General features: G+C 35.8%; 1 protein-coding gene across 5 annotated transcripts in view; it reads right to left on the bottom strand.

Annotated features, from left to right (window-relative positions):
* Positions 1 to 27257, bottom strand: part of diaph3.L (diaphanous related formin 3 L homeolog) — a 302953-nt gene that overhangs the window by 70296 nt on the left and 205400 nt on the right. For 3 of the 5 annotated variants that reach the window (XM_018247296.2, XM_018247297.2, XM_018247298.2), the window contains 2 exons: positions 15984 to 16079; positions 12884 to 12943 (listed from right to left, as the gene is read on the bottom strand). In XM_018247296.2, coding sequence (XP_018102785.1) covers positions 12884 to 12943; positions 15984 to 16079 — 156 coding nt within the window. Of the gene's footprint in view, positions 1 to 3173; positions 4069 to 12883; positions 12944 to 15983; positions 16080 to 27257 lie in introns of those variants that run through there. The other 2 variants (XM_018247300.2, XM_018247299.2) reach the window with 2 other exon arrangements.

Raw genomic sequence — 27257 nt, 5'->3', positions numbered from 1 at the left:
TAATCAGAACAAAGCTAGCTACTTCATGGAACACTTATGCTTGTGTATTTAGTACTCTGTTGCTATCGTTTAAAGCATTTGTTTCATTATTATTTGTTTTCCTTCCCAAGGGCTAGACGAACTGAAAGCATTTATTAAATTGTATTAATTTGCCAGCTTGAGCTAAACCAATAAGATAGGCAGCATTATAGATCTGGTCTAACTACAGTGCAAAACATAATGTTGTGGAGTGATTTTGCTCAGGTGCAACACATTTTTATTGTTAAACCAAGTTATGCATCTCTTTGCATTGGCCTTGGAGATGAGCAGTTTCTGATTACAGTACAGGTATGGAACCTGTTATCCAAAATGCTCAGGACATGGGGTTTTCCTGATGAGGGGCCTTTCCTTAATTTGGGTCTCCATAATTTAAGTTAACTAAAAATTATTTAAACATTAATTAATCCCAATAGGCTGGCTTTGCTTCCAATAAGGAATAATTATATCTTAGTTTGGATCAAGTACAAGGTACTGTTTTATTATTACAGAGAAAAAGTATACACTGTAAAAAAAAAAAAAAACTAAAACTAAATCTCAAAAGTATTTGTTGTTTGTTTTTATTTATGGTGTTTGCACCGCACATTTAGACTAACTAGAATAGTGCTCACACATCTACAGCTACATTCAATAAATGATGTATACATGGTACTGCATCAAATGAAAAATTTCCATTCACATAAACAAATACGTCTGAATAACAAGGGAGGCAAAACTGCATTAAAAGGAATAGGTGAGGAGTATACGAATACAATATGCACTCAACCATGAATTATAGCGATAACAGAAATAGCATTATAGTCCCTTGACCTTATAAAAGAATCCAGCCCGTGCCTCTGTGTTTTATTATTTGTGGTGCCCTATGACCTCTAATATTGCTATAATAAATAAGTGTACAAAATAAAATGGGTGGGTGAAAAGGCTGGTTACATGGTCACATGAGAGACTTGCACATAGATACTACACAATCCTGCCAAATCTATTTTATTGCCACAAAATGCAGTGTGATAATAATTTCATTAATTAAGTCACTCATACTATTAACCCTTATGAGTAAGCCGGCTCTTTGTGGGGCAGTGTTGAACATTGTTCAAAGAAACAAAAAGCTGCAGCTGCAATTTTAAACTAGACCTGGCTGATGCAATGCAGATGGCTTTCTTCCTAATATATGTAATAGCCAATAGCAAACACAGATGCAGTTCATGGTACATTAAAGGGTTAAACATGCACTAAAATATCTCAGAAACTAGGGACCTGTATTAAAGCACTGAGTATACAAACTTTTGTTGTTCTAATCAAACAGCAAATACGTGTATGTTGTATTACGTAAGACAAAGGAGGCTGTGCTTCAATAATAATTCATTGCTTCAAATGGTAAGACTTTGCCATTAGTTAAGTTTTAAACATTCCCTAATTTACTTCTTACTTTGTAATTCTGTTCGGTAATATTTTCTTTCTAATTGCTATGAAGTCTGAGCTTGTGTACTTTTTTATGAAGTTGGGGTCAGCAAGATCATGGATAACATAAGAAAAAAGCAATACAATATACTAAGGTTCCAAAGCTGTGCTAAAGAGTAATGATGATACATTACAGATGATAGTTCAGACAATGTCGTGAAAATGAAGATTTAATATAAGCTTCAGCATACTGAAATAAGAAACTTTCTAAATGCAATAAGTTAAATATTCTGTAATTTTCTGAAATAATCAAGTTTATCTTCTCGATTCCTCTCTCAGCATCCGTTTCTCTTCATTCTCTCTTCATGCAGCAGTTGGGTGTCAGATATTCATTGACAGTTTCTTATTTCAGCATGCGGAAGTTATATTTGATTTTCATTTTTCACGATAGTTCCCCTTTAAGTTATATATACACTTATAATACACAAAAGCCATGAATATCTTGTAAATTATATCCTTATAAACGGTGAGTACTGATGTCATCAGTTATAAACGGTGAGTAGTGATGTAATTTCTGTCACATGACTCACTAAAATTTGTGTATTATAATTAATAAAGTACCCCCAGTTGTAAAATATGAGGATATTATAAGTTACATCGGAGTTCCATGACCTGTATAAAAACACTCGGCCTTCGGCCTCGTGTTTTTATATGGTCATGAAACTCCTCGGTAACTTATAATATCCTTATATTTTACAAGAGGGGGTACTTTATTCACTATATAAACACCATAGTCTTCACTTTATTAGGCTATTTCTTGTATTTAGGAAGGCTGTCCACTTTTTAACTGCACTTTAGAGCCTTTCTACTAAGGCACAACAGTAAAAAAAAATTAAACGATATATGTTGCCATTAGCAACAACTAAACAGCCTGGTGTTTCTAGTGAAAATTCTTATCTTATTGGTGTGAGCTTATGGAAAGGAATTCAGCACTGGACAGCACCACAATACATGCAGCAGCATACCTTTCTTGGACATACAGTAAATTAGTTGCACAAGAATATACATTTGGTAATATTTTAATCTTAACTAACTAGTTTACAGAATACTTTAAGATGGTTATACACCAATCGTTATCATTAATATGCGGCTATCCTCTTTATAGCACTTTGGACCAGTTATCTTAGAAAAATTGATCTCATGATTTATCTCATGAAAACCCCACTGATGTGTCTATGGAAATTTGCAATTAGCAAGAACAGTTAAGATCCTGAAATAGGATCTTAAAACTGTAAACCACCTGGCAATAGCATTACAAATGCAGGCTCCCTGGTTAATTAAGACTTAACTATCTACTGCAGAGCAGAACAACTAAAGCCGCACCAGCAGCTCCCCACCGCTCTGTGCTTTTGTATCAGATGTGAAGCTTGCTTCGTTGGGTACGAGCTGAGCATTATTAAAAGCAACGCCACACAACTAGGCCTGCTGCCTGATGTGTTTTGGGCGCATGCACCCTTATTAATAGTAATAATTTAATAATTGGCCTGTGATTAAGGACACATGCACCCGAAACACACCTGTTAAGCAGGCCTTGTTGTCTGGCATTGCTTTTAATAATGTGCTAATGAAACTTTGTTTTTATAAATCTACTGCAATGTGTCTTTCCTTCTTCTAAAGAGGTTTATCTACAGCAGATCACTATGTTGTCAGCCACAAGGCATTCCTGCTCTTAGCCCCTAACCTAGGCAGGTGGTAAATACAGGGCTCTCTTGCACCTGCCAGCCACTTGCACTACCTAACTTACATGTCAAAATCACCCAAATATATGCAACTGCACCATAGGCTGCATACAAGTACATGGGCACAACATAAGAACTTGGTAGTCAGCACAGTTTTTTATTTTTTATTTGCACCTTGCAGTTGGCTTTTGTACTATATAATAAATGAGCCTTTAGTCCAAGGAATGTAAGTTCTACCAAATTATTTAAAGAAAAAGGAAGATAAAACAGCCCCCGTACTATACAACCAGATACTATAATAGTAGTGCAGTAGTGTGCTTTTGTGTACTAGGTTGACAGTGAATAGTATAGTTTCAACATAAAGTATTAAACAGATAAAACATAACATTATTCACAAGACACCAGCAACTTTTGTCATCAATACATAAATAAAATATGAGCTTTAATCTGCCAAATGAAGTCTGGTCTGTTGAAGGAGCAACCTTAACATATAGCTGCTGTACAGTCTAAAAGTGCCAGTCAAGTTGGCCATATTCATTTACACAGTGAAGCAGGGTGCAAAGGCTATCATTCAGAACATGCAAGCTGGAAAGCCCAGGTCTCTCAAACACATGACAGCTCTACACCTTATTTTCAACCTGGCCCAGAGAGCAAAAGTAGCAATTAAAGGGCTATGTGCAAACCCTTCATGCAGGAGGTTGAAGGTCAGTTCTTCTGTGGCTATTAGTTCTCTTGTAGTTGCACTTAGCATGGCTCCAGGGAAAATACAATTTTCAGTCTTATAAAATGCTCAAAAATAAAAAGCAGTTGAAAGAAGTAATTATTTCTGGTGTATTATTTCAAAACAAAGTTCACAAAAATCTACTTCTGGATGTCCTTCAGATCCAAGAGCAATCTGTTTAATTAAAAAATGTTTACAGTCTATTAATTTGAAACAATTATTTAACCTCTTTGCAATACGTTTCATCATACCTATAGACATAGAGAACACATGGTTAGGGTTCCCCCCATTATCAAGTGTAATGCATTTAAACAACAACCACCACCGTCTAGTGACATCATATCCTTTGTAAGGTATGAAGTTCAGGACTACAATGCCCATAGTTCATACTATCATGGGATGACCAATTTAAGACCAGCAATCTTTAAGGAAAACCGTGTGTTTACTAATATGTGATGTTTTGTACCAAAAAAAAAAAACCCTCTGCAAGAAATGGCCTTTTGAAAGAAAAAAAAAACAGCAGTTTTTTTTGTACTTAATTTGTCCTATTATATTGGGTTATAATATTTATAAGTTTTTGATAAAAGGTACTGTACAAGTTAGGTGGGGTTTTAGAATTTTAATACTCTATGCAGAAATGATAGTGTGAACTTCCTATTAATTAAATGCAAGCACACTTTTTTGGTACTGATGAGTTAAGTTACTATAATAACTTAGAGGACATTTATCTATCCTGTTTTACCTTATTTTTGACCTGACTTGAGTTGAAGTCACTCTCTAAATCTGGCCATAGACGCTAAGACCTGATCGTACGAATCATCGTACAATTGGACTTCCCCATCTCCCGACCTGCCACTAACCATTCCAATCAAATTAAGTACAAAAGAACAGATCAGCCGATGTTCTGCCCCTGACAGCAATCGTACCAAAGTTATGTCCGTCAAAGCTGGTGATAGTCTCCCACTGAAAATTGTATGATCGGCAATACATGCAGAGAAATTATCTGCAGCCGACAGAAATCTTTTAACCTGTCCGAACGACCGATCTCCGCCGGACGAAAAATGTAGGACTCTCCGCACACTGTCCGAACATCTTATGAATCCTCGATTCGTACAATCAGATCTTTGCGTCTATGGCCAGCTTTATGCTGTTCTGAAGCCTTTCTGTACTAGGAGTTGTAACAATGTGAAGAGCAAAGGCATCAAGAAAAGTTTAATGAATACTATATATTCTGGAAAATCAAACAATGCAAACAAATCTTTAGTTCCTCTTTAGTAAAACATCTGATTAAGAACCTCAGACACAAAAAGAGAGATTCGGTTGTGAAACCGGGAGTAGATTTGCTGTAAGAACAGGGTTTTTTTTTCTCATTATAAGATTTTAGAGGGTTCAGAGCTAAAGCTCTCAGTTGGATTTGTGAAACTACATTTCAACAAGTTTTTTTTTTTTTTTTTTTTTAACCTGCATGAAAATTCTATTTAAAGCATGGATTGATTCTTTCCTTGTCACCAGGAGACAAAGACTGCCTAGGTCTCTGTTTTGCTGTTTGAAAACAAGTAGAGTAGTTTCTAATTTAGTTTTTCCTCCATAAAAAAACATTGGCTTTGTTTTCCTAACAAATCAGTTTGTTGGTCTACAGTTCATGCCATGTGTAGTTATTATCACAGTGTACCTATCTCTAAAGATCCCGAGAACAGATTTTGTATCTCAATATATTTCTGCAGCAGGAGTCCCAAAGGTAACCACTAACATTTTTGTACAGACTACAGCCTTATGAGAACTGCAGAGTATGCAAGCAATGCATTAAAAACATGGAATAACTTTTTCAATTGAAATCTTGCAGGCCCACACTGAAGCATCAGGCAAAAATGAGAGATTCCCTTGTATTACAAGCAATGGGAGAGGTTGGATTATAAACCAGTGCAGGAGTCAAGAACACTAGTTGTTTAGCCGTCTTTCATAAACTTATTACCAGTAAAATATATATATATATATATATATATATATATATATATATATATATATATATATATATATATATATATAACTGTTACCATAGGTATCTCAAACCCAGAACAATTCCCAAGGTCGTGGCTCAGTCTTCTGCTTATAACAACCAGCTTTCGCTTCAGAAGGAGCCCTCCACTACTTGAGTGCCGACCAGGTCTTATCATGATAGGACCAATGAGACAGTTCTGGGCAGGCAAGGGAACCACGCGTAGTACACAGAAAGGAGGGGGAGCAAGGAGCGTGGTCAGGAGACAGGCCGGCTCAATACCAGACTGACAATATGGTACCAAATCAGGAGCAGAATTGTAGTTCTTGACCCTTGGAGGTCACAGGCCAGGGTGAAACCAAACAAACGCAATACACAATCAGAATCCAAAGACTGGTCAAGAACAGGCAAGGGTCAAGGACAAGGATCAGACAATATGTAAGCGCAGCCAGGAACTATAAAGATAGACCTATATTGGGCCATGATTCAGTGCAGAGCAGGCTTACATTATATAATGGCTTACACTGATCGCCAGGGGCCAGAGTGATTACAGGTGAACAAAGTCCTACCCTACTTGCAATTACTAGTATAGCAATGGGAATGAACCAGGGCCTTAGCTGTCTGCTCATATAGAGCAATGGTAACAGTCCAGAAACACCAGGTCCCTGGTTCAACTCCAGACAGGGTATTACAATAACCTTTGCCATATGAAATGTTGGAGTTGCATTTAGAGAAAAATCCAATTCTAAAACGGTAAAAAAAACAACAACAAATGTTCAGTCATTGCAGCCGAATAGAGAGGCATGGTTTGCAGAAAGCATCAAATGTCTCAATTGAAGCCATGATAACAACATTGTATGGAGCTGTACAAGATACCCTTAGCCAAAGTAGCATTTACTAGGCTTGAGGATTACCAACAATCTTAATGCTGCTCTGCAGGTCCAAAAATCAGAACCCAAACAGGGTACTAATTAGTACTGAAGCTCTGACACATGTGCAGAAGTGGCTAAAACCAGAAATGCCATTACAGTGTATGACTTATGGCAACAAAGGAAGCAAGAGAATAATAGAGGGAGTCAGGGTCTGTATGTTTTCATAGACATTTGTTGAAGTTGAAAATCTCAGTACTTATGAGAATGCATGTATATCGAGATTTGTGAGTTCAGGGGAAGGTTATATTTTATATGAAGGTGAATGTCCTGCTGTATATTTAAAAAGGGGCACATCAGTATGCAGGGAATAGGCCACTGGAAAATAGTCTTTTGTAAATACTTGTTAATAATGATAATAGTAGCAGATTATATATACAGTATGGCCCCTTTTAAAATATACCATAGTTTGTGTGAATGTGATAAGGACTATAAAATGGGGTAGGGGTCGACGTGAATGATGTTTAATCTCGGTATAACACGGTGGACTGTTTAATATATTTATAATAAATTACAAGGAAAATTATACATAGAGGATTCATTTAATAAACCTCAAAGGAGTACTTTGTATAAAACCTCTGCCATCATACTGGATTGGGTTGGGTGGCATACAATACTGAACTAGAAATGCTGCAAGATGCAGTCTTTCCATTTTAAAGGATACTGTCATGGGAAAACATTTTTTTTTTTCAAAACACATCAGTTAATAGTGCTGCTGCACTGAAATCCAATTCTCAAAAGAGCAAACAGATTTTTTTATATTCAATTTTGAAATCTGACATGCGGCTAGACATATTGTCAGTTTCCCTGCTGCACCCAGTCATGTGACTTGTGCCTGCACTTTAGGATGGAACTACTTTCTGGCAGGCTGTTATTTCTCCTAATTAATGTAACTGAAGGAGTCTCAGTAGGACTTGGCTTTTACTATTGAGTGCTGTTCTTAGATCTATCTGGAAGCTGTAATCTTGTGTTAGGGAGCTGCTATCTGGTTACCTTCCCATTGTTCTTCTGTTAGGCTGCTGGGGGGGGTGATATCACTCCAACTTGCAGTACAGCAGTAAAGAGTGAGTGAAGTTTATCAGAGCACAAGACACATGACTGGGGGCAGCTGGGAAACTGACAATATGTCTAGCCCCATTTCAGATTTCAAAAGTGAATGTAAAAAAATCTGTTTGCTCTTTTGAAAAATGGATTTCAATGCAGAATTCTGCTGGAGTAGCACTATTAACTGATGTGTTTTGAAAAAAAACCTGTTTTCCCATGGCAGTATCCCTTTAAAGAATTCTAGCCAAGTGTCCTATCAACTCAGATTGATAAGTTAAGATAAATTGCCCACGCCTTACAGCTATTTATTATATCACATCACCAAATGTTGTAGGAGATGTCAAACCCCATAGAAGGAGATGGACAATGTTAATTCTGAATGTAAGGGCAACTAAAAACAACCATTTTCTGAACGGTCATTTCTCTCTCTTGAATCATTTTAGTAGAAGTCTCCATTGCATGCTTCTTCACAGAAGAGATAATCAGAGACAACAATGCAGAGAATAGGAAGAGAATTACGGATACTGCTTTGAACAGCAATTTAATAATAACTTTAAATCCATTGACAATTTGTAAGTGACAGATTGGAAAAGTGACTTAAGACAATATATTTTATTAAAATATCTAATTGAATAAAATTTTATATTTTCATCCCCTTTAAAAATATAAAATTTACACATTAAAGGGAAAATATCCCCCTTTCTGACATGAGCTTGTTCAGTTGAACCTAGTTAACTATGGAGGTGAGGGAAGTGTTGGATCACTCTGTCAACTTAAGGATATCTTTTAGAATTTCAGACAGTGTTTATGAAAACTTTTACACACAGCCCCAACTGAAAGAGCTTTTGTCAATAGGGGGGAGGGTGTAAAATGTTTCTTTAATAAAAAGTTGAGAAGATTAATGAGAAGACAAGTCACTGTTTAGGATCAGTCACTGCATAAAGGCACTGGCACATGCAGCATTGTGATCACTCGAAGTGGAGATTCAATCAAACTACCTGCTGTGGGTCTCATGCCACTTACATGAGACACCCTACAGAGGCATTATACACCAGATCAAATTGACTCAATATGGTTCCCATTCACTTGAGGGTAGCAATGGTAATAAATGCCCTGCGTGCTACAGCCCAAAGAACACAACTTTCTTATTTATTGATGCAGAATTATTATCCTGGCGTGAACATTGCTAATCAGATGTATTAGCAAAACTAGTAGCACTCTGCCTTATAGCTCAAAAAAAGAACACACTCATAAAGAGGCATAAGGAAAAATAATACTGCCTTTTTAACTTCAAGGATTACACAAGACCTCAGGAAAAAAAAAACAATAGCAAAGCGAAAGATAAGAAATTTGAAAAGAAATTCAAGTGGAATTAGATGCGATCAGCATGAGCACTCAGAAAAAAAAGATTAATTCTTCAGAAACAGCTCATTCCCTGTAAAACCCACACACAAATTGCTTCAGAGGTAAATCTGCAGCACAATAAGAGAAAACAGAATACTTTACATACACTACTTTATATATTTTATAATGTGCAGCATGAAGTGTACATTAAGAAATAAGAGAAATGTTGGCCAACCTGAGGTGTTGGCAAGCATATGAAAATCTATTTTCCATGAGTTTGAGATTAAAGAGGAACTTTTTAAACTTCCATTGTCAAAATCTGGGGCAGTAAGTCTGTATTGTCATAAAGTACATATCGAGATTACACTTGTGACTAGAGGTCAGGCAAGTGTCCTTCAGGCAAATGCACGCTCCACAAAGCAATGCTAAGAGAGCCAGAAAGCAATCCTTCACAAAGCAATGCCAGGAGAGACAAAGAAGTACAAATTAAGTGCCTACTGCATTTCTCAGGGTAGCGACACAGAATTTAAAATAAGGTAAAAAAAGAAAAATAAAAAGCTGGCCACAACAAATATGTTTATAAAACAACTGGTTTGTTTAAAAGTTAAAACTTGAGGGGATGGCAATATGTTGGGATCTCTCCAGTGAGTCAAACCATTAACCTTGCAGGCATGCAGGTGCGCCTTTCATGAAAACTATGCTGACCCAGGGTACTTTGTAGAAGAATGCAATGTCACCATGTTGCATCCAATTACCCAAGTATTCCCATAGGAGAAGGAGCATGTACAGTATAGTAAACTTGGCTTCAGTACTATGCTGTATGTGGGCCTGCACAGAGAATACAAGGATAGAACAGGGACACAGAGCAGATTTCTAGAGCGGAAATCAAATTTGATGTTCATAAAGAACTGTGTTCATTATTTGCAGGAGCTTTTTCCAAACATGTTTTGATTCCCATATTAATACATAAGCCGTATAGAATATCATTGCACCTGTATTATATGACTAAAACAGTACAATGTCTTGTTACGATGAATGCAACTGAATGGTTAATCTTGATTCAGCCCGGGAGTGAGTGTTTGCTTAAACAAACTAGGATTTTATCTTTCATCTTTGTTCCAAAATATCCAGTCATTATTAGACACACCAACTTGTCTCCTTTACTATAGTATTAAAGGGGGACCTTTGCTAAAAGTAAGCACAGCAAATCAGTCTTCTGTTCAAAATGATTATTTAATTTAAAAAATAATCTAAATTATTCTTATTCTCCTGGTGCTATAAAGCACTAATGGATTTTTTTTTTGTTTTGTTGATTTTACTCCTCCTCCTCTCATTCGATAAATTATATAATTTGTTCAAAGGGAGATAAGGAGCTCTGTAAAAAAAACTCTCTCTTTCCTTTCCTGAAGTTTCAGCCTTTGAGGTAAAAAAGTTGCTCATTATACATAGGTCTTACTTGTAGATTTGTATTTTGTTATATCTACTCCTCCTCTGCTTGGCAGAACAGGAAGTGTAAGAAAAGGCTAAAGTGAAAGGCAGACTCCATTCAATGGGGGCAGCCAAGGGCCTATGAGATGGAGCAGAACTGGGGCAATTCATTTACTGCGTTCCTGGTCATAAATAAATATATATTCATAATGTGTGTTTATTTGGTATTTTCAATCATTTATGATTTAGTAGTTGTATGGTAATGTAGTAATGTTATTTGATGGATCTGCATTACGACATAATGAGATAATATCACTGCCTGTTGAACTTCCAGTACAGAGAACAGAACAGAAGCTTACATCACCATCCAACGGAACATTGAATGCGGTTGAAAAGTCCCGTATCAATAGGAGCCAAAATTAACAATGAAAACACAAAAGAAACAACTATTTCAAGAGCCCAACTGCTGTGGGAACATTTTCAGATGTCTCTTCTCTACATTTTCATAATAAAGCCACATGGAAATTACACATTAAACATAAGCCCCTCCAAATTAAAATAATTTTGTGTTCGCCTACTGCATGTTTTCAAATTGATATTACTATTATTGTCTGAGGCAATACTGTGATAGGAGCAAGATTTTCTTTTTGAAATTCCCCTAGTTTCTGAAAGTGCTTCTATCTCAGTTTGCAGAACAGTAACATTGATTTGCTAACACAGATGCTAAAATCAATCAGTGTGTTTATGATTAGCAGCCAATCAGATCTTTGCTTTCATTTTCTAACTTGTAGTTGCTAATTTCTGTTTGGATGCTTTTGCTAACCACATTCATGCAATTCAGTCCCTATATTAGTAGATCCAACAGTCTCTCTGGATGACTAACCACAAGCTTGCTTATCATCTTCCCTTAGCATTGCATTACCCCCAAGAAGAAGCCAGAGGAGACGTCTGGCACAACTAGTGCACAACCAGACTAAAGGTGGCCATAGACACACAGATCTGATCGTACGAATCGAGGATCCGTATGATTTTCAGATTGTGTGTGGCGTGTGCCGTCATCTTTCGCCCGGCGCAGATCGGTCGTTTGGTCGAACGGTCAGGTTTGATTTTGACCCGACCGATCCCGCCGGAGCTCATGGCACATCGTAATCTGATCGTTCGGCCATACGGCCGAACAATCAGATTACCCCCGATATAGCCATGCCTGTTAATGGCATATCGGGGAAAGATCCGCTCGTTTGGCAACATCGCCAAACGAGCGGATCTTTGCATCTATGGCCACCTTAAGGACAATAAATTGAACACATCATCTCAGAGGTTACCACATAGGTTTTCTCATGAACTACACAGAGAGGTAGAATGAATCTACCAGCATACAGCCTATATTAAAAACTATTCTCCATGACATTTTGAGTGTATAAAAGCCCATATATATTTGTATTCATAAATTTTATTGCAAAAATAACTCTAAATATCTGTGATAATGACACATTGCAAAATGTTTTTGCTCCATAAACATATTATTAACATAGGGGCTAAACTGAACTACCCATAGTAACCAATCAGATCAATGCTTTAATTTCTAACCACTATTAAACTGTTCAAAACTAATTTCCAAACGAATAATGGCAACTGTACTAAGTAAATCAGCTTGTTAAACAAAGGCTTTTGGGTCATACAATGAACATGCAGTAGACATGCAAAAATAATTTTGTTTATAGCAATTCAGCAACATTTCCTAATTGTTAGTTAGCTCCATTTTTGAGACCTTTACAGAAAGAATACAAAGTTACGTAGCTATTATTACCTTTACAAGAGGTAGTTTTTGGTTGGAAGCATTTAAAACAATAGTTGTAACAAAGAAGGATATGCATAGTAATGTACTGTTTGCACATCATTTTCATAACATAATAGAAAAGGTTTGTGATGACTTAAGGAGCTCTACCTCACAAAAAGAGTAAGGTATTCTGACCTGCAGTTCAACAACTGCCTCTAGGTGCTCATTTAGGTGTGTTTTGGTCAGTGAAGTATGTCCGTAACTCTGTAGTCTTTTTGAAGAGCAGATGTTAATTTAATGTCAGTATTACACATGCATTAAAAATAGACAATTTAAAACAAAAAAAAGCAATTCTTGTGAAACAGATATGAATTGGTTGTTAGATCTATTGCACAAAGCCAAAAAGCAATGAGAGAATTAATGATTAGTGGGGAAAAAGCATAGACTCGTGCATGTAATGCATTGAATTACCATAGTTACGAGCCTTTAGTACAGGCCTCTCTGAAGATGGACTAAGATTTTCGTGCCAGTCTGTAAAAATTATGAAAAATATAATGATACCTTGATAAAGAACATACAAATCATAGGGAATAAGAACTATAAACACAAAGATAGATGTATCTCACTTTTAACAGGATAGTTAGTACAAATGCTACAGTTTGCTTTTCATAGGTGCTTGTGAAATTGAGGAATGATTACTCAATTTGGCACCAATATTGTATAAAGATTTTATAATGTATCACGGTTAGGGTAGAACTCCACAAGTGGATTTCGTCAGATCACCGCCCAGTGACAAAAGGCACGCGACAAGTCGGATTGGAGATGCAGGCGTCATGATTGGACTAAATGAAAAGTCGCAGGTAAAAACGACATTACATCCAAACTGACAACTGTCGGATGTGGACGCAGAAAGCAGAGTCTTCATCCGACAGTCGGACCGTGTAGACGTTACTTCCGACTTGTCATTCAGTCCAATTATATCTTGACGCATGCGACTCCATCTGACTTGTTGAGTACGTTTTGTCGCCTGGGCGTCGATCCGCCGAAAAATGCTTGTGGAATTCTACCCTATCAGTGATACATTATAAAATCCTTATATCATATTGATGCTCAAGCTTATTCATAAAGGGACACAGCGACAAATGTGGGTGCATTAGCATGTATAACCTATAAGTGAATTGCTTATTTGTAAATGTAACTGCATTTAAAAGGAGTTGTTTTGGACACTTGTAGCAATACAGCAGACGTCAGCTCCCTTCTAGCCAAGATCCCGATTCCAACAAAATCTTCAACACAGGTCTATTATTCACTAGTTATTAGCTATACGGTTTCAAGAGTCAGAGACAGCAACACAGAAAATAAAGAGACAACTTTTTCTTTCAATAACAATTACAAATCATTCTAAAAATGGTGTAATCAATGTATTGTATAATGAATGGGTATAATTAGAAGCAATTTTATTATATATTAGGATTCCTGATCCACCATTCCCTGGTTCAGGTAATAAAAGGAATCATTTTGCAAAGGGATTATTATTCAGAATTACTAGTAAGCTGCAATACAAGTATGTTGCCCAAAAACAAATGTGGTTTGATTCCCATTTATCCCCTTTTAAAAATTTCAAAACATGTTTTCAAGTTTTGTTGCCACTACAGGAGAAAACCCTCTGCAAGACCTTTCTGGAAAGATAATCATCATTAGTCATTCATTTAAAGGCATAGTTCATTTTGAAATTTTACAATTATGCAAACAATTACATTCTGAGATAAGTAACAACAGCAAAAAAATTGCAGCACCACATTTATTTATAGACTGAGTTATAGATTTTTGGCTGCTGGGGTCAGTGATCACCAACAACCAAAAAGCTATTTTAAATATCAAACAATTCAAAAATTATAAAAAATGTTGACCAGACAAAAAGTTGCTAAGAAGTGTACTCTCAATATAGCATACAAAAAGTTATACATACATGTGAACTACACCATTAAGTTGGAGGTTGAGATTCGTTTGTATTAAGAAGTATGTCTGCAAATAGTTATTTGTTTATAACAAAGAAGGCTGTCTGTCTGCTTTGAAAAATACGAATCATAATATATACAGATGTCTGGAAAAATATGCTTATATTTATATTTCATTAGTCTAATAACTGCCTCGTCACTTCAGGCATCACTGAGGGGGCAACAAATGGCTGAACTGTTTTGATATTTTTATTTCATTAGATTGTGTTTTTAATTGCTTCTGACATTTTATATATATATATATATATATATATATATATATATATATATATATATATATATATATATATATATATATTATTTTTTGGCTATTTATAATATTTAAAAAGGTTAATTTGTTATTGGTACAGTTTTCACATGCAAAGGGAATATGGCACGTGTCTGAATGATTCCTCTACTTTGTTTGCATTTTCCACTGCCTGCAATGCAGAAATGGTATGAACACCCCCACACACACCATCTGCTACGCAGGTAATTGACAAGCAGTGCTTATATGTTCCCCACAAAGTTCTAAAATCCCTTCTTCCTTGCTCTGGCTGTTCTGCTTCCTATTCGGTCGACTGAAGTCTATGAAATTCTGATATATGCATGGATAGAAAGATGCCATGGCACATATAATCATACACAGAAGAATACTTAAGAGTTAAACAACACTTGGGGGACACACAACTACAAAGGAACACACTAAGGGGCAGATTTATCAAGGGTCGAATTTTTAAGTAAAAAAGAAATTCGACCATCGAATTAAAATACTTTGAATATCGAAGTCTAAGTATTTTTCACCGAATTTGGCCATCGAACAATCAAAGTAAAATCGGTCGAACAATTTTAGCGTACGATCGAACGATTTTACTTCGATGTGTGAAGACTTGCATTGAAGGCCCCTATAGGCTAACATAGCACTTCAGCAGGTTTAATTTGGTGATCTATTGAAGTCAAAGTTTCGATTATCGAATATTCTAACTATTTTACTTCAAATCGAATTCGAAGTCGTAGTATCCTATTCGATGGTCGAAGTATTCGAAATATTACTTGAATTTCGAATTGTTTTACTTCGAAAATTCCCTCGAATTCACTTCGACCCTTGATAAATGTGCCCCTAAGGGTCAGTCAATAAAGCGACAAAGGCATTGCCTCATCTACATCATTGTCAGTGTAACTAAACATCGGATTGTCTTGCAAAACACACTGTAATGAAGCTCTTGTGCCGTATACCTGCTGAATATTCCCCATAACAGACAATGTAATTATTGCAAATTCTATCAAAGCCTATTAGTATGCACCCTAGAGACAGAGCACATATGGTTTTGAAGAAGTATCTCATCACAGCGAGCAGCTTGTGTTAAGTTCAGTGCATTGGTCTGTAAAGTAGCACTGACAACAGCCAACTGGAATTAATGTCTTTCTTGACATTTGTCATTACAAGGGAAGGATTCCATTTGCTGCTGGCACTTTAAACTGCTTTACCCGGTAGCACACTTATGAATGTTTTAAAGCGACTATTCATACACAAATTCTAAAACCATACTTTTTATAGAACGTATTTTAGTCACCTTTAGGCCTTGGCGTCCGTTTTCTTCTGTCTCTGAAAGCAGCACCGGATTGCAGGGCCTCTAGCAGGCTATCCATCACTCCAGTCTCTTCTCCCTCTGTAAAAAAAGATTCAGGGAGTTCCATCAGCCCTCTAGGTTACCATAGTAATGTCAAAGGCACACAGACAGATAAAAAAGATCGCTCTGTTATGACTAAAACCTGCAATTTTAAAACTAGACAAGCTTTTAACGGACTCATATATCATTCTTTTCTTAATAAAATCAGTCTCATTTCTTTTCTTGTGTTGCTATCTAGTAAAGGGGACGAAAGTTCAATTGATTTACTTCGGGCCTTAGGCTTTATAGTGAAAGGCAGTAATCTCAAAAGGAATATGGCTTCTGTCTTATCGGCTTTCTTCCCCCTGAACCCACTGTGGTAAGGTCATTCATAAATCATTTGTCCCTTGTGAAAACAGCAACTTTACAGATCTCTAAAATGGAATCAACCGTAGTTATATGTGACGTAAAAAGCCCTGAAATCATTAAGCAGGGAAGTGACTTTGATGTGCCGACTTTCTTTAATGTCCAATCGCCTGAGCGGCAGGAACTATAAATGTGCAATTCATTATTAAAAAAAAAAATTGCACTGGTAAAGATCACCAGAGGAATATGACATTCCCCTGTGTGTGGATTTTATTTAGAGGTCCCGTAAGGCCAGCACTGCAATATTTGAATTAAAAACAAGCGAGATGTATATCTTGGCTTGCAGAATAGACTATTAGTTCATTCATTAATAGTAATGAAGCACATAGTATAAATATATAGAATGCCTAGACTTCCCATTTACACTATTCATTTTGCAGCCCCTGGAGCTATTCAAAGAGTTTTCATTTTTATTAGTCGAGATTCTCTTTCTACGACTTTTCATCTACACTTCGTTTGCTTGACTGCAATTAAACTAGGCATCCAAAAAAATACCCCTGAAAATAATGAACATGTAATTTGCATATCAATGAACCTAAGAACTGATTACCTTCCTGCCATCATGCCACTAGAGCTTGAAAACCTAAAGAACTTGATTTGGATACTTTACCAATAATTAAGTCTTACTAGGCTGCCCATTAACACAGAGACACATGAAAAGTTCAAATAGCCAAATATAACAGCTATAAATGACCCTAGTACCTGGTATATTTAACAAGCAATGATCTATTAGCCACTTGATCTGTAATGCATCTGAACAGATAAGATAAGTTCTCAGTTTCATTCTGATCTGTTCCAAATTGGCGACTCTTATTCTTAGCTTTCTTGTATTAAAGAATAAGCTTCAGATGAATGCATTATGTCACACAATACACATGTACTATACAACACACATGGATGTCATATTAAAGGAATTGTTCAGTGTAAAAATACAAACTGGGTAAATAGATAGGCTGTGCAAAATAAAAAATGTTTCTAATATAGTTACTTAACCAAAAATGTAATGTATAAAGGCTGGAGTGGCTGGATGTGTAACAAAATAGCCAAAACACTACTTCCTGCTTTTCAGCTCTATAATTCTGAGTTAGTCAGCGACTTGAAGGGGAGCCACAAGGGACATAATTGTTCAGTGAGTTTGCAATTGATCCTCTGCATTCAGCTCAGATTCAAAAGCAACAGTTATGACCCATGTGCCCCCCTTCAAGTCACGGATTGGTTTCTTCATAGTAACCAATCAATGGAAACCAAGAGAGCTGAAAAGCAGGAAGTAGTGTTCTGGCTATTATGTTACTCATCCAGTCACTCCAGCCTTTACAGATTACATTTTTGGCTAACTAACTATATTAGAAACATTTTTTATTTTGCACAGCCTATTTACCTAGTTTTTATTTTTAGACAGTACAATTTAAGGAAGGACTAACCTTAGTGGGTATCGAATAAAAAAGTGCTTTCAGTATATTTTTTTTCTGCTGAGACCCCAATAGTACTCAATGCTATTCAGTCCAAATAGAAGAGGGGGATGGTGGTGAGCACACAACATGTTTCGGTTCAATACCCTTTATCAACTTGATTATGGGTATTGAACCCTAAACATGTTGTGTTTACCACTGCCTGGAATAAGAAGTTGTTTGCAGTAATACTGCTGGAGTTCCTCTTCCTTCTCCTATACTTGGATCATTTGCAGCAGTTGCAGCACAGAGCAACTATTAAGGAATTGGATGCATATAATTTGGAAAAGCTGTGCTAACCACCATCCCCCTCTTCTATTTGGACTGAATAGCATTGAGTATTATTGGGGTCTCAGCAGAAAAAAAATATACTGAAAGCACTTTTTTATTCATATATAGTAATAGTAGTGCCGTTTACTGTTTAAGCAAAAGTGAAATCCAGCACTTCTGCTTTGAACAACATGAAACATTCGAGGAATCTCTTGATTCAGTATAATTTGCATTTATATGAAGCTGATCATTAAAATAAAAAATCCCACAGCTCTATTCAGCTATAAATTAGGACATATATTCAGTCAGCAGAATTATACTTTGGAGGAATGCAAACATCCTCCTGTGGGGTGTAATTTTGGAAGTCTGGTTTGACACATTTGAAAGATGATTACAGGAAGGAGCTGTTCCATTATTCCCTATTACAAAATTGCGTAATGAAAAAGTATGTGAAAGACTATAGACATGGAAGAAATCCACAGTTCCAGAACAGAAAAAAGATGGTCAAACTAATCTCTATCATTTCATTTCTTAACTAACTTACATGAACACTTAATAAAGTACTGTTTTAGTAGGGCACTTGGTTTTTAGGATGTTACAAACTAGTTTAAAGGGGTGGTTCACCTTTTAAGTTAACTTTTAGCTTGTTATAGAATTGGTTTTCATCATTTATTTATTTTTTATAGTTTATGAATTATTTGCCTTCTTCTTCTGACCCTTTCCTGCTTTCAAATGGGGGGTCACTGACCCCATCCAAAAACAAATGCTCTTCAAGGCTAAACATTCAGGGGGTTATTTATGAAAGGTGGAAAGTTTTTTATACCTCAAATGAACTCACAAATCGAATGGTATCAAATTTAAGAAAAAAACTTGAATGGAAAAAACCTGATTCTATGAGCTCACGTTGCGAAAAACGAAAACTAAAAATAATCGAGTTTTCTGCAGGAAAAAACTTGAATCATTCTAATTATTTGAGTTTTTGGGCAAAACCCAACGGAAAAAAACTTCAACATCATGCAGGCTGTTGACATTTTCAAATGGTTCAAGGGACATCTGCCATAGACTCCTACATGACCTTGACAAGTTTTAGGTGGTGTCGTTTCGGATTCAAGTGATTTCCAGGGGTATAATCTTGAAAATAAATTTTTTAAGAAACTTTTTTTTTTTTTTTTTTTTTAAAAAAACCTTGAAATTTGTATTCAGGTTTTTTTAACCAAGCTTGTCAGTATTGACCAAAAAAGATCAACTAGTAAATTAAATTTTTTTCGTGGAAAACATAACTCAAACCTTAATAAATAAACCCTTTATTGTTACTGCTACTTTTTTTTTTTTTTTTTAAAAACTTGTTTTTATTCAAAGTGTTGTACAGAACAAATACATGCGTTAAAATAAACAGTAATGTTTTGCAGTGTTCTGTTAACATAGTAGGTCAAATATATAGTTTCAGGACAGTAGTATTAACTATATAACAATATTAACTTTAACTTTCAGCTCGTTTACTGCTACTTTTTATCAATAGTCTTACTATTCAGACCTTCTCTTATTCATATTCCAGTCTCTAAATCAAACCAATGCACGGTTGATAAGGTAATAATGACCATAGCAACCAGATTGCTGAAATTGCAGCCTGGAGAGCTGCTGAATAAAAAGCTAAATAACTCAAAAAGCACAAATAATAAAGTATGAAAACCAATTGCAAATTGTTTCAGAATATCACCCTCTACATCAAACTAGGAGTTAGTTAAAGCAGTTGTTCACCTCTAAGTTAACTCGCTACCAGGGGCCTTTGCAATAAATTGTTTCCATTGATATGACTGGGATAGAGAAACATAGAATCTACTTCTAGCAATAAACATTTTTGTGCCATCAAGGTAGGTTCTATGTTTGTGTCAGATAAAGCAAATGTAAGCTAAGCAAAGTGTTTAGCTTTAATCACACAGGTGTGGATTTTGTTGAATTTACAGGTCTGTACAACCAAAAGCTGGTGCACACAAAAATCCAAATCAATGCATGGGTGCTGGTTAAATGACTCAATAATAAGCTTACCAAAAAGAAACACACTCACAGGACTTTTTTTAGTGCCAAACAAATAAGTGTTTGGCACTAAAAAAAAGTCCTGTGAGTGCGTTTCTTTTTGGTAAGATATATATATAGATATATATATATATATAGATATATATATATATAGATATATATATATATATAGATATAGATATATATATAGATATATATAGATATAGATATATATAATAATAAGCTTACCAAAAAGAAACACACTCACAGGACTTTTTTTAGTGCCAAACAAATAAGTGTTTGGCACTAAAAAAAAGTCCTGTGAGTGCGTTTCTTTTTGGTAAGATATATATATATATATATATATATATATATATATATATATATATATATATATATATAGATATATATATAGATATATATATATATATATATAGATATATATATATAGATATATATATAGATATAGATATATATATATATAGATATATATAGATATATATAGATATAGATATAGATATATAGATATATATATATATATATATATATAGATATATATATATATAGATATATATATTAATTAGGGCCTCTGACAATCCAGACTAGCATGTTTCTACTGAAAAGAAGAAAACTGATCTTTTAGCACTGAGCTGCTTCATAAATCAGTTATTAGAATGTAAATAGAAATAGTTTGATGTGGCCCCTGGTCCTGGTCTGCAGATAGAAGGAATCGGACCAAATTTTTCGAACAAAGGGATACTAAGATGGTCAGATGGAAGAGTGAATTACAGTATCAAGTACAGTACAACTATGCCTCCCCTACAAAAGTCGATGTTTGTGTGCTTTTAACATTTCAAATTTTTTTTTCATGACATGAAGTAGCACATGCAACTTTTTTCAGTGTATGCCCTTTACCATCTCCAACTTTACCTAATAAATTGTAAGAATGATAACCTGTGTCTTATCATTAACGGGAATATATATACTTTTAAAGTAGTATTCTACACACTAGATGAATACTTTCTTTTATTCTATGATCTTGCTTAAAAGGTTCCCAATGATTAAGTGGTTTTCACCTAAGGTGAGCCCAAATCAGGGGATGGCCATTGCCGTTTGAAGGTCAGCAAGAGTAGAATTTGAAATGAATAACTATTATCTGTCAGGGATAATCATGAAATCTCAGCCTCAAAACAAAAGGATGGCAGAATGTATGAACCTTTATTTGCAATCCTATATGTTCTTGGAACTATAGCTGGATGACTGTCAGAACAACAATTTCATGTTCCTGTTACCTTCTGCTAGAATAATAGAGAACCTGAGTATGTTTTTGTCACAAAGTATTGTGGCAAATTTACTGCCTGAGGATAGCTTTTAAAATACAGGTATTGGAACAGTTATCTAGAAAGCTCTGAATTATGTTATGGTCATCTCCCAGATTCCCATTATAATTAGGAATGCACCGAATTCACTATTTTGGATTCGGCCGAAACCCCAAATCCTATGTGAAAGTGGGAAGGGAAAAACATTTTTTACTTCCTTGTTTTGTGACAAAAAGTCACATGTTTTCACTCCCCTCCCCTAATTTGCATATGCAAATTAGGATTCATATTCAGTTCAGCCAGGCAGAAGGATTCGGCCGCATCCAAATCCTGCTGAAAAAGGCTGAATCCCGAACTGAATCCAGGAATCGGTGCATCCCTAATTATAATCAAATAATTTATAATTAAAAAAAAAAAAATGTCTCTGTAGCAATAAAACTGTACATTGTACTTGATCCCAACTAACATATAATTAGGGATGCACCGAATCCACTATTTTGGATTCGCCCGAACCCCCGAATACTTCACCAAAGATTTGGCCGAATACCAAACCAAATTTGCATATGTAAATTAGGGGTGGGAAGAGGAGAACATTTTTTGCTTCCTTGTTTTGTGACCAAATTCACACTATTTTCCCTCCCGGACACTAATTTGCATATGCATATTAGGATTCGGATTTGGTTCGGCCGGGCAGAAGGATTCGGCCGAATACTGGATTCAGTGCATCCCTACATATAATAAATCTTTATTGAAGGCAACAATAATCTATTTTAATGTTTACATGTGCTTTAGCAGATATAAGGTATGGCGATGCAAAATACAAAACAACCCTTATCTGAAAAACCCCAGGTCCCAAGCCTTATGGATAACAGGTTCCATACCTGTACCATCTTCATCTCTCCATTTTAAGGATGGTAAACACCCTGCATGGATCCTGTAGTTTTGAGTCATTAAGATGAATTAGAAGAATTGGCAGATGTACAGTATTACGGAATGCTTCAGTTTAGGGAAATATATTTAAGCAAATCAGAATGATCTTTTAGGGCTACTGCACACTAGGCATTTTGATCACTGCTACTTGATACTGTGACTTAAATGGGGCTACCCCTTATGACATCTGCAACAAGTAGTGGCTTTTTTCTCATTTCCTATAGAGCAGTGTACCATTGTCCTTATTAAGGAGAATATGGAGCTTATAACATAAAAGAGAATATGAAAATGCAGGCAGTATCAGTAATTATGTACAGTCATTTAATACTGTATATTATTGCATCATTATTAATAACTGGTACCATAGAGCCGCACTCTGACTATGCAGTGGGCAATGGTTCATAAAATAGATCTCACTGAAGTGGAAAAAATTGCAGCGACAACAGACAAGTAATAAGTGAAATGGAAAAAATTAAGTTGTGAGGATAGACTGTCAGAACTGTAACTGTTGTCTCTCTTGAAGAGGCACTTGAAAGGTGATGGGAAATCTGCTAGAGGTCAATAGAAACACATCTCCGGGGACTGCTTTATTCTTGGAAATGTATAAAGAATAAAAGATAAAATTTCCCCCCCTTAAGCAACAGCATTGCTGCAAAGCAATTACTATGACAGAAGTAAAAAGGTAGAGTATAGTATGACAGGTGGTGGTTTGAATTCAGACACTCTTAAAGGAATACACGCATCTGCATAACTACAAACTATATCATATCCCTAACCAGTCGCAGAATGAAGCGCACACAAAGATTCTTAAGGCTAATCCTGGCTAATCGGTGTCAATGTGAGAGAAAAGGTTGTGTTAACTACCCACTTCTAATATCAGGTTTGCTTTTATAATTTTTAGACTTAACACATACACCGTCATTCTTTAAAGAGCTTGAGGTTATCTGTGCAGGACCAATTCTTACCTGGGGATAGCCGAATGTAAATGCAGCTGCACAATAGACTCCCTTTTTTTCTTCAAAAACAGAAAAATATTTTTTTTTTGTACAAACCAGAGTTTTTTTATTTACCTGCTAGCCTACTTTAACAATTAATTATTTGTTGTATATTATTTTTAACAATTAATTATATGTTGTAGAGACTAATGGTATGCTGTCAAGAAAACAGAGTGGCATGTGGAATAACGTCAAGCAGTACAGGTATGGGACCTGTTATGCAAAATGCTCGGGAACTGGGGTTTTCTGGATAATGGATCTTTCCGTTATTTGGATCTTCATACCTTAAGGCTGCTAAAAAACATTTAAACATTAAATAAAGCCAATAGACTGGTTTTGCTTCCAATAAGGATTAATTCTATCTTAGTTTGGATCAAGTACAAGGTACTGTTTTATTATTACAGAGGTACTGCTGTACTTCCTATCAGTCATTTGGCTTGCCACACTACTATCCTATCAAAAATGTATTATTTTCAGCTGCGTTATGATTTGGACTTCAGACTTCAAACCTTCCCTTTCCTAAACTGCAATCTTAGTGGCCTATTTATCATACAAAATAAAATGATTAATACACAGTGGTGTATGATAAATTGCAAATGTATCAAGGTGTGGGTGCTTTATTATAAACCCAACGAACACCAACGGCACCAAGTAAGTAAGGAGATTTCAGTTATTTGTTTAGTGCAAGAAATACAGGTATGGGATCAGTTATCCAGAAAGCTCCAAATTACGGAAAGGCCATAGACTCCATTTTATCCAAATAATCCAAATTTTTTAAAATAATTTTCTTTTTCTCTGTAATTATAAAACAGTAGCTTGTACTTCAACCAAACTAAGATATAATTAATCCTTACCGAAAGCAAAGCCAGCCTATTGGGTTTATTTAATGTTTACATTTTTTAGTAGACTTACAGAGATACTGACACCTGAAATTAAACTTTTTTTTACATCTATTATAATATTGGCTTTGCAAGCTACTTCTAACTTTGCCATAAAGTATTTGCATGATGCTTTTACATTACCTGTCTGATCCCCCATGTTCCTGTATGAGGGGGCTGCCATATTTGTGCAGCAGGAGTCCGTTAGCATTAGAAACTGTAACTAACAGACTGAGATGGGACAGTCAGGTTGGCAAAGTCAGAGTGTCAGAGAGTCAGGCTTAGGAACTTCAACTAACAATTCTATACAAAAACAAACCTCTCAGCAAAAAATGATCAACATGACCTATAGGTAACATTTAATGTACATTCATATGCTAAAATTCATTTTTTAGTGTCAGTATCACTTTAAGGTATGGAGATCCGTTATCCACAAAATCCCCAGCATTCTGGATAACAGGTCCCATACCTGTAATAAAAAACCCTCTATTTTTACTTATTTATAGCAATAGGCAAAAAGTATGCTCATGACAAGCCCTGTTTATTTTGCTTGCATGATGCTCCCACCACTTCTCTGAAAGTATGAGGCAATCCTTTATTGAAAGGTAACTTTTACAGGAAACAAATCTGAAACTCAATGCTAAAAGTATCACTGGAGATGCTCAAGAACAAACTGGCGAATGCCTAGGCAATACCCTCAAATTCAATCCACCTAAAAAGTTAGCACTATTTCAAAATGGAGTTGCAGAAAGGTAATGCCTTTCTTATTCTGCTAAATATCAAAGTCATGAAGCACGGTTGGATATGCTAGTGAATATTCGCAATTAATTCATAAGATGTAATAATAGTTCCACCCATAAGAAGAAGCAGACCTTTTTTTCCTATTTGATAATTTATTTTAAGTGCTGGAACTATTGAAAAACGGAAAATAACGTTATAAGTGCAATTTGCATGGTGGAGAGAGAATTCTGACAGGTGTTAAAGCTGCTGCTGAGGGGCACTGTCTTCTTAAAGCTGATGAACATGTTTTGACAAATTGACACGTTAGCTGCATTTATAAAAGTGTCACATTCCTGACAATCTATTTATTAACACTCTCCTGACTGTAAGAACAAAAAAAAAATCCTCAAAGTTTAATTTGAATTTAAATCAAGCTGCTGGGTATAATCTGTACTACCAAATTAGAGCTTTAATATATCTGCCACCTGCTCTATTTTATACAGTGTACATCTCAGTTACCATGGCCCCATAGGATCCCAGAAGACTGCACCTACTGTTAACTGCTGAGAACAGCTAATTGCAACAAGAAGCAAAATGCTATCATTAAAAAAACAAGATGCAAAAAAGCAACAACAAACAGCTTGAAAATAAATAATAAAAAAAACCATATTATTTTCAACCTTTTTCAAAACTTTCCTCTCCTTGGACGTGAAACATTATTTAGGCCTTATAAAAGCACTTTAGATAATGGAGAGGGATTCTTTTATGTATGAGAAAAGACACAATAGGTACATTACTGACTAATGATATAAAGGACATTTCTTTCTGAAACCAGTTTTAGATCCTGCAATTTTGATACTGCTATTGATTCAGATGTAAGTCTGCTCTCCTTTCATTCGGTTTTCTGTTTTTTTTTTTTTAAATGCGACGAGGACGAAAATAATTATGTAATTTACTGTGAAAATCAGCCTTATCAACAGCTATTCCCTGCTCATTAACCATTAGGGATGTGTCACAATTCTACTGCTAGTGAGAACTGCCTCATCCTCATCAGACAACCACTACTCATTATATATAGTGAGGTGAGATTTCCTTTGTTACTTCTCAGATGTAAAGAGAAATGTGCTTTACTAAAATTCAGGTGCATAGTTCTGTTTGTGCATATCAGGCATATGCTCTCTATTGGCTCCTTTATACTACAGGAACAGCACAAAAGGTTGAACACACTTAGTTAGACGTTTCAGTTTAACTCGGTTTTCAATAATCCTATTTGATTTCTACCTCAATCAACATGAACACAAACTGATGGAGCCCTGTATATTTTCTCATGTGGGATACACAGCATGCAAAGCAAACTATTTATTTGGAAAAAAGGTAAGCGACAAAAGGTTAACTAATTCTTGCTTCATTTGTATCCTGTAAAATAGTGCCCTTGGACATGCTCTTCAGTCCTCATTGTACTACTATAGATACAAGTGGATGACATCTGGAAGTGGGCATGTAAGGATGTTAAATATATTTAAATTCATATGTAAATAGTTGGGCATCAACCCATAAGGTTGGCCTGAATTGAAATTCCCTACAGGAGCCTATATAAGGGAGTGCAGGAGCTAGTGTACTTCCTCTTTGGCCTAAGATTATCAGCAGGAGAAGCAGTCAGCAAGAACAGAGGAGGGAGAGATTGGGAAGAGCCCCCAGGCAATAGTGCATCAGCTAGGGAACTGCCATTGGTTTGTGTATGAGCCCAATGCTTTATACATTGTGCTTAAAATGGCAGTTTTTAAATTTGTGATTATCCAGTGGCACATACTGCCATCATCATATTTAATGCTGTATACATTTTCCTTATGTAATTGCTTTAATAATGAGAAACATTTCCCCCTCAACTCATAGGGGCAAATTCACTAAGATTCGTAGTTGCGCCAGGCGTAACTTCGCCACACTTCGCCAGGCGTAGTTTCGCCAGCGCTTCGCAAATTCACTAAAATCCGAAGTTGCGCTCAGGGGTAGTGTAAGGTTGCGAAGTTGCGCTAGCGTTGATTCGCTAAGTGAAGCGAAGTTACGCTAGCGAAGGCTAATTTGCATACGGCGCCAAATTCAAATTTCAATGGAGGAATACGTATCAGCACTACAAATGCCTAGAAAACCTTCAAAACATCAAATAAAAATTGTATTTTGCCCTACACATGTGCCCACTGTATAGGTAAGTTGCCATGAGTCAGGAAATATAGGGGGGAAG

The sequence above is a fragment of the Xenopus laevis genome, chromosome 2L, assembly GCF_017654675.1.
Source record: "Xenopus laevis strain J_2021 chromosome 2L, Xenopus_laevis_v10.1, whole genome shotgun sequence".
NCBI classification, from domain to species: Eukaryota; Metazoa; Chordata; class Amphibia; order Anura; family Pipidae; genus Xenopus; species Xenopus laevis.
The sequence above is the reverse complement of the archived record's forward strand: the minus strand, read 5'-3'. Positions and strand labels throughout refer to the sequence as shown.